The sequence below is a fragment of the Diadema antillarum genome, unplaced genomic scaffold, assembly GCF_040938485.1.
Source record: "Diadema antillarum isolate AM-2024a unplaced genomic scaffold, OU_Dant_1.0 scf00000077, whole genome shotgun sequence".
NCBI classification, from domain to species: domain Eukaryota; kingdom Metazoa; phylum Echinodermata; class Echinoidea; order Diadematoida; family Diadematidae; genus Diadema; species Diadema antillarum.
Window position 1 is genome coordinate 422,362 of NW_027270966.1, and position 8,811 is coordinate 431,172.

The 8,811-nt window shown below is 37.0% G+C and overlaps 1 protein-coding gene across 1 annotated transcript; it reads right to left on the reverse strand.

Annotated features, from left to right (window-relative positions):
- Nucleotides 1–2,198: 2,198 nt before the first annotated feature.
- On the reverse strand, nucleotides 2,199–7,485 carry LOC139717582 (small ribosomal subunit protein eS24-like). Its single transcript, XM_071629089.1, has 5 exons — nucleotides 7,458–7,485; nucleotides 5,229–5,294; nucleotides 4,321–4,530; nucleotides 3,249–3,359; nucleotides 2,199–2,317 (listed from the first exon to the last, which is right to left on the reverse strand). Exons 1-5 carry the CDS (start codon nucleotides 7,458–7,460, stop codon nucleotides 2,315–2,317), a joined length of 393 nt encoding a protein of 130 aa, XP_071485190.1. The 5' UTR covers nucleotides 7,461–7,485; the 3' UTR covers nucleotides 2,199–2,314.
- Nucleotides 7,486–8,811: the final 1,326 nt, after the last annotated feature.

Below are 8,811 nucleotides of genomic sequence, written 5' to 3' on the forward strand. Positions count from 1 at the left end.
TTGCACCGGATGAGATGAAATATTTGTGAAAGCAGTGAATTTCTGTTTAATATCTACTTTTGCATCATTAGCTTTTGTCATGGAAACGTTTCAGACCATCAAGCGTCAATAAAACTTGATTGTTGTGTTGTAAATGTGACCACAGCCTAATGATTCCAGTGAAGTCTATTGTACAGTATAAACACAGCTAACCTTGCTCAAGTCGACCTCGCTTAAAAGTCGAATAATCACGTAAGTTAAAGGTCTTTTCAAGTCCTTTTTATATTCTATTGATTTTAATCACTTTTAAGTCAAATTTTCTCCAAGTTAAAGCTATTTCCAAATAAATTTGACTTGACAAGGTTGACTGTAGATGTAAGTCAGAACTTCTACCCTTTGCTGGGTTATTTAGTCAGTGCTGTATACTCATGGGCCCACATATCACACTGTGACATTCACTCATGCATACAGTCGCCATCATTTATATGCAATTCTAAAGAGATGAATAAATGGGAACACCATCTGAACAGGACAAGAATTTAACGAGTGAACGACTCCTCCATCCACACATCTTTCATGTACAGAGTTTGATTGGTTAAGGTGATTTTTTTTTTTTTTTTTTTTTTTTTTTGGGGGGGGGGGGGGTGATTTTCTACACAAGTACAACATGACTGCATAATGATGCCCGTCTACATGTATTTTTCTTCCTTCATTAAGACACCATTAGGGCCCGAAATTACGAAGGTGGTACAATTTTTGTCCATGGTTTAAACCATGGACAAAGACCGTAGTTTTGCATGGGGCATCAAGTGTCGCATGGCCTATTTCATTACAAAATCGGTCATTTCGTCACAAAATGACATTTCGTAATGAAATGAAAATCAGTCATTTTGTAACGAAATGACATTTCGTTGATGAAATGACTGATTTCATAATGAAATAGGCCATGCTACACTTAGCACCTCATACAAAACTACGATCTGTCCATGGTTAAAACCATGGACAAAGATTGTACGCGTGTACCACCTTCGTGCATTCCAGGCCTTAGTGTTTATACAGTGGAAACTCGATATAACGAGATGGTCGGGACCGAGTCGTTTTCCTCGTTATAGCCAATATCTCGTTATATCAGTAGGCATAAAAGAAAGCATAACATAAAGACATTAATTTGCACATGTGGGACTACCCATCATCTTTCAATCAATACTGATAACTTGGTAATGTGTGTGAGGTAATTACTCACCTTTATGGGTAAGAAGATTTTTTTTTTTTTTTTGCCAATGAAATCCGATATCAAGAATGTTTTTCTTATTAATTGCAGATGTTTGAATTTGTAAATCTATATAGCTTGCGATTGTGTGAAGATCGTCTGTGGGTTGGTATGTGGTTATGGTATGGGTGTGTGTTGTGTGTGGAAAGCTTGAATATGGTCTGCACAATGCTGTGTATGTGTGTGTGTGACACATTCTGTATGTACATTATGACTGCATGTGTGTGAACTTGGGGAATTCCCTATATGTAGAAAGCCAATCACCGCATCAGATTGCCTCACACTTGCTAAACGTCGTGATGATGTCATGTATACGGCCGTATGGCCCACCACATTTTCTGCATGTATCAGTGCGCGCACACACACACATACACGTACAACATGCGGTGCTAGCTGTAGAGTGAACTGAAGAAAATATGTATGTACAAGGCAGTTTTTGGCGCATTGAGCTTTAAAATCTCGGAACATGATAGCACAGGCGAAGTAAAGCTTTACCCGAAGACATTTTGCTTTACCTCACTATAACAGGTTTGATTGGCTATGTTTTTCTTTGTTTGGAAATCACAAAATTTATCTCGTTATAGCAGTTATTTCGTTATAGCCGATCTCGCTATAAGAGTAGCATTTTACATAGATTTGTGTAGAAGGAAGTTTGGGACCGGGAAAATTTCCTCGTAATAACCGATATCTCGTTATAGCAGTGTTCGTTATACCGAGTTTCCCCTGTACTACAGATATCTGATGCACAATGTGTCCTGTTGAACATATGCAGTGTATCATATCCTATTTAATCAGCAAAATTGTGTCGTAGAAATGATGCTGTGATTGCACTGAACTTTCTTAGCGCACTAAACTTTGACACACGACATCACCACCAGCAAAGACACAGCAAAAGAGCCGTTTCCTTCTCCACACATAATACGAAAGGCAGAACACAGAACCTCAGAAATACATTACACTGAAGTCATTTATTGACACATTTGTTGACTGATGTCTGTGGGCATCTTAAAGATCACACAAAAGATGTTGTTTGTGGGACTTGACGACGTCTCATGGAGTTCCCGCTCACTGCAAAGACAAGGAAAGTGGGGGGAAAAAAGAAATTACACTTCAATAATGGAATTCTGGAGGAATTAATGCAGTGATGCTGAATAACAGTGAACTTAGCATGAATCAGAGTAATTATGAAAGTTCTGAAGATACACAATAAATATTTGACTGTGAAGAAAATACATGTATACTTATTTTCACCTTCCAGATTGTCAATGCATATTTCTGTTTTTTATTCAAGCTCATTCAAATGTTGTATGTGTGCATTGGTTAGCAATTTTCTGCCAAAATGCTGCCTTTAAAATGGCAAAAACTTGTCCATGTATTTGCCCATGAGTTTGTTAAGGAAATTTGATGAAAACACAATGTGTATTGTGTGACACAAAGAGGTACGACATACAAGTTCATACATTGTATGTTTATCTGTGTGTGTGTGTGTCACTGTATTTAATCACAGATCATTGCTTTTTTTGGTAGTCATGGTTCAAGTGGTAACACATAAAATTCTATCCTCAAAATCCATCAGCCATCACCACAGTCATCTACATTTTATTTTCATGATTACAAACAACAAATTACATGTGCAGACATTAAAAAACACTAAATTAATTCCACCTGTTTACACATGTACATCATAACCCATACACCACAACTTTCGTTTTGTGTCATTTTCCCAGACTGGTTGATTAGCAAGTAGCAAAGAAAATTTTTGCCTGATTATTCACTTTTGTTTCATATAGCATACCTGGCTTATTCTAACACAATATCTGAACCATATACAACAGCAGAAATCTTGAAAGCAAAGTTTAATCTATGTTTGCTTATGATCTAATTTTGACAATGTTTGTTACATAATGAATCACTTCAACTTCTGATATTCAAGTTGGGAAATATATACGTGTACATGTATGACCAAGTGGCAAGTATGAAAAAGAAACATTTCTATTACCTTTTTGCCAGTAGTGACTTTGGCCTTCTTTGTACCCCGAACCTTCTTCTGTCTGTTCTTCCTCTCCTTCCTCTGCTTTGATGATGATTTGGGCTTCTCGTAGAGTCCATGCTAAAAAAGGGGGTGGGGGGACACAACATTTCTGCTTAATGGTGCTGTCAGCGACAAAGCATTTTGATACGTCTTTTATTATCATCTACTGTACTGCAGTGTTTTGACAAAACCATGTATCTCTGTCTGTGCAATTTCTAGATATTTGAGCAAATGCTAGTAGATTGTCAGCTGTGGCAACACTAAAATCATTCCTATCATTATAATCTTAACAATTTGTGCTTTGGATATGGCAAGCTAATTAGCACATGAGTAATGTAATTTTTTTAAGTAATTACACACACTCAAATATGTTGTTTTCTTTTTCAAAATATCAGGGATTTTATCTCGATACACGGTTGCCAGCAAAATCATCACCGTTTTGTTTGGCATTGTTTTGGCAAAACTACCTAAACATACATGTATCTAGAGGACTAACGATCTTCACTACACCCACTGTTTTGTCAAAGCCACGTAACTCGCACATGAGGATGTCAAAGCGTGCATGTATTGTTTTGGCAAAACCATAAGTCTCGATGAGTGTGTCAAATTTTTGTACATGTTCACTAATTCATTATGACAATTATCAAGTGTATGCTTATCATTCACTATTCAGTAACACACTTGTCTTTGCCACGCTAAGAAAAAAACAAACAATCAAAACAAAATTTATCCAAAGCTTATTTCATAGAACATGGGTACAGTTGCTGCCAGAACTCACATGGGAAACTGAACCCCTGGTATCCTCTTTGTTTCCATCTCAGCATCTTATCAGTACAATTTTACACATGTACACTTGTATAAATACTAAGGATGCCAATTTCATAACTTTAAGATCAACTTCAAGGCAGCTGATATTCACATTACAATGTTATCTGTCCAAGTCAATGCAAGCACATTTGGCAATGCTTTGCTAGTAGGTACACTTCACAGGGAATCACTTTAATCAGCTCTAAAGCCAAAATTTGTGATTTGTACTTACCCTTGCCAGTCTGTACTTGGGTTCGTATTTCTTGGCGTAGTCCAGCGTGTCGTAGATGAGGGCAAAGCCAGATGTGCGGCCACCTCCAAATTGTGTGTGGAAGCCGAAGGCAAAGATGACATCAGGTGTAGTCTTGTAGACCTGGGCCAGGCGCTCACGAATTTCTGTCTTCTTCACAGTGGCTTGACCAGGGTGGATCACATCAACGACCTCAACAGAAAATATTAATAATAGAGTTATTATTATATATCAATAATAATACACATACAATGCACTATGAAAAAAAAGAAGAAGAAAAGATTGGCTCAGTGGTTCAATGTTATTAGCTCTTTGGCTAAATATCACACTCACTGTAAACAGTTGTCTGCACTATGTGTTCCAATTACTGAGCAAATCTGCCTGGACAATTATATGTTATTAACATATAATATTCCTTAGAATAATGATACATGTGTATGTGTAGTCTTTATTAGACAATTCCCAGCTCTAATGAAAGAGCTTTCAAAACTCTGTCAAATTTTGTCATAAACGAAAATTTGATTCTGCCAGGCAGGCGAAAAGTCATAATCAGCAAAGTCCAGGCGAACATTCAAGAGTAAAATCCAGTGGCAAATATATATAAATCTTTCCTTTTCTAAAACACATTTATAATGCTGGTATATGTACAGAATGAACATCAATGAGTTCTTGCAGGGCAAACAATACTACTGCTTCTTCCTAATTTATCTCCTAAGGTCTGTTCATATCTTCAGTAATTTCAATGAAATTAAAGTGCAACCTGGTATGGACATGTCACATTAAGCTCAGGTGGTGTTGTCATCGTGACAAGAGGATCGAAGTTTGCACAGCAGCTGTGATTGGTCTATTGCATTCCTTTTATAGACATTGGCTGCTTAGTGTGTACTCACCATTTGCCTCCTGTTGAGGAGACGGTTGGTCATGAACTTCCTCGTCCTGATTGTGATTGCTTCCCCCTTGCAAAAGAAGAAAAAGAAAGAAAAAGAAAAAAGAATAATTAAGGAATCAATTTTTTTTTTTTTTTTTTTTTTTGGGGGGGGGGGGGGGGGGGGGGAGGAGGGGAACTTAGGGAAGCACACCAGGGAAAGACTGACATCTTGTATCCTTGTATTTTGCTTGTTTTGTCTGTTTATCTGTTATTGTGCTGTCTTGCAAATGCCAAATAAATAATAATGATAATAAATGAAATGATTTTGGGCTTTTGTGCAGTTTGACTCCAATTAAAGGATTACACATTCTGAATAACTGATTTAAAATGTCAATATTCAAAACAGAAATATTCATTTATACTTTTTTTTTGCCATGCAACTGCTACTTTATCAAATGTAAAGTGTAGCAAAAAAAAAAAAAAAAATGCTGCTGAATACAGTTAGTGCAGAATATAGAGTTAGTGCAGAATTAGACTATCAAGTGTACAGTCAACTGCCAATATTGTAAGTGATACATTGATACAATGTAACATTAGTTCTAACATCCCTGAAAATGATGTATGGTCTACAGTAGAATTCTAGTCACAAACAGACTAATAATACCTTTCATTATCACTTGCATTCGAATGACTAATCAAACTCATCAATCTGCATGGCACTTTACAGCCACTAGCTCTAGATCCTACCCAAATTTATAGCGTGAATTTTTCAGTGATACTCGAGAGGGAAAGGGTGACACAACATTTGCTCCTTCGACAATTGCCCTGGTCTGGTCTTCACCTTATATTCTTAATTCTTATTTGATATTTTCTCCAAAGTACAACATCCAAGGATTTAGTGCCACATTAAGTGTGTGTGTGTGTGTGTGTGTGTGGGGGGGGGGGGGCAGCCCAGTTTATATTTCTGGTGCCACTTCCAGCTTTCATCAGCTAACAAGCAAAAAAAAAAGGCCCTTACCCCCACTCCCACTTCAAGTTTTCATCAGCTTGCAAGAAAGAATTGCTCCAGTACAACTTGCAATTGGCATGCAGCAAAAGCTTCAACACATTCTCCTCTCTCCTTTTTTCTTTTTTTTTTTTTCCTAGTGCCACTTCGGGGTAAAAAAAAGGGGGGCTAGTTTACATTTGTAGTGCCACTTCTGGGTCTCATCAGCTAACAAGCAAAAACAATGATAAAACAAAAACAAACAAAAGGCAATTGGCATGCGGCACGTTCTATTTTTTTTTTTCTAAAGCCACTTAACTAACTTACAGGCCAGGGTAACAATTAAGGCCAAGGATGACATTGAGGTTTGTTGAATTTATCATTTTTTACTTTTACGGCTCTCACTCCTCCGCACAAAACTAAGTCAAAAGGGGATTCTGTGAAGCCAGTGCCAGACGCAGCTAGAAGTTGCACTCGGTCTCTATTGTTAACTGTTAGCAGAACATATTCCTGATACGACAAGATGCAGATCAATCTTTAAGTTTCGGTCAAAGGTAGTGATAGGGTTATTTGTAAATTTTTAGGTTTAGTTTGATGTGAGGATTAGGATTAAAACTTAGTGAGATTTCTAGGCGACTAGAGTTATGTTCGTGGTTATTTGTTTGGCTGAGCTTGCAGATATTTCATGTCGCAGGAGCAAATGTCATGGAACCAAGGCAAGGCAAGGGGAGAAAGAGACTCCACGTCCGCGATCATACCACAAATGCACGATCGCATGACAGCGCCCGCCCTAGCGGTTCTGTTGTGCATTTAATGCATCGTTATAAAACGGCACTTCTTGAGGTTTGGTTGTGAGCTGATAGAGTGTAGACTGGAATGAGGGCAATTTGTGTAAAGTGTAGTTATCGGCAACAGAAAACCTACAAGATAAACACAAGTCACACCAGCTAGCTAGCAGCCAGCTCAGAAAGTACACACGTTATTACTTAGTACAGTCCCACATATTGTCATCTACGTCTGACTACGGTGTTAGCTTTCTCATAGATACTCTATAGGCCTAGTACAGCCAGTGTGGTTACATTGAAACACAGTCGGTACCATTTCCTAAAAATTCAGACCATTTCATCTTCGAAAAATGCTGTCATAATTTCAAATATCTCATTCTTGGAGAACTTTAAAGTTCATTCATCATGATTTATCGACAGTCCATAATATCCATTTCAGATTGCGATGGATATTACGGATTTTCCTGACATCCCTCATTACCATTTTCACGTCGTACGGCTGCCTGATCGAAAAGAGAAACTGTGAAAAAACAACCTATAGAGGGCGCGCGTCAACGTGATTCAATACGGCACTGGATTCAAGAATGACCATGCACACACAAAAAAAAAAAGAAGAGAGAGAGAGGGGGAAAAAAGACAGAAAAGAAAAGATGAAATAATTGTACTAGTAAATGATTTTAATGACATTGTCATTGACATGCTATCAAACATAAAAATGATAGTTATACAGATATACTTTTGAGGAAGAAACAAAAGGACATTCATTAGTGTTGCTTGGCTTTTGCTCGTATTCCTGATGTTTATAAAACCATGGAGGTAGAACTACCTCCATGATAAAACTATAGGCCTGCATGTTAACATGGCTATGATGCACGTGCTTTTATTTCTCTTTCACATTTATTCATCAGCTGTCGTCCAGTCGTCTTTGATTCATTTCTTTAATAACACCAGTAAAATCATCTCTTGGCTTCATTGTATGTATGATAACATGCTGTAAAAGTGGAAGTGCATAAAGGGAGAGAGAGAGAGAGATGAGAGAGAGAGAAAAAAAAACCACTTGAACCAATCTTGTTTGTTTATGTCTTCGAATTTGCTGTTGAAAAGGGGAGATAAGAAAGGCTATCAACGAATATTTCCATCACAGTAATTATGTACTGAACGCCACTTATATCTTCCCAACAGCAGGGGCATACAAAAGCAAATAAGTAAAAACAGTCAATTCTAATGAGAATACCATATATTTTATATCCATCAAAATAAGAAAGTTCTGCATCGATCGGTGTGTAATGAATAGATATCAAGAGTAGAAATAGTCGTATAAACACCGCAGGAGCCCAAAAATTGGACTGACTGTTTCTACTCTGTATATATATATATGTATATATATATATATATATATATATATATATATATATATATATATATATATATATATATATATATATATACATATATATAAATATATATACAGATGTCCGATGTGTAACAAGAACGAAGTATCATTGTACTTAGTAAAATCCAAATAAAAACATATGTTTTTAAAACTGTAAAGCGGTGGGTATACTATGGTGGTATAGAATCCACAGATTAAGAGAGAACACGCACAAAAAAACAAAAAAACAACAAAAAGAAAACCCAAAAAAAACTAACGCGGCGTTGCAAAGAACAAAAAAAAAAAAAACTTGCGGAAACAAACAATAATTTTCTTGTTCGTAGGGAGGTATCTAGTAGATTGGAAGAGCATGGAAGAATCTTCCACCTCCTTGGTTGCACCAACTAAAGCCTCCTTGGTTGCACGCAGTGTATGCAGTGCATGTTGTGACTTGTGTGTGCGG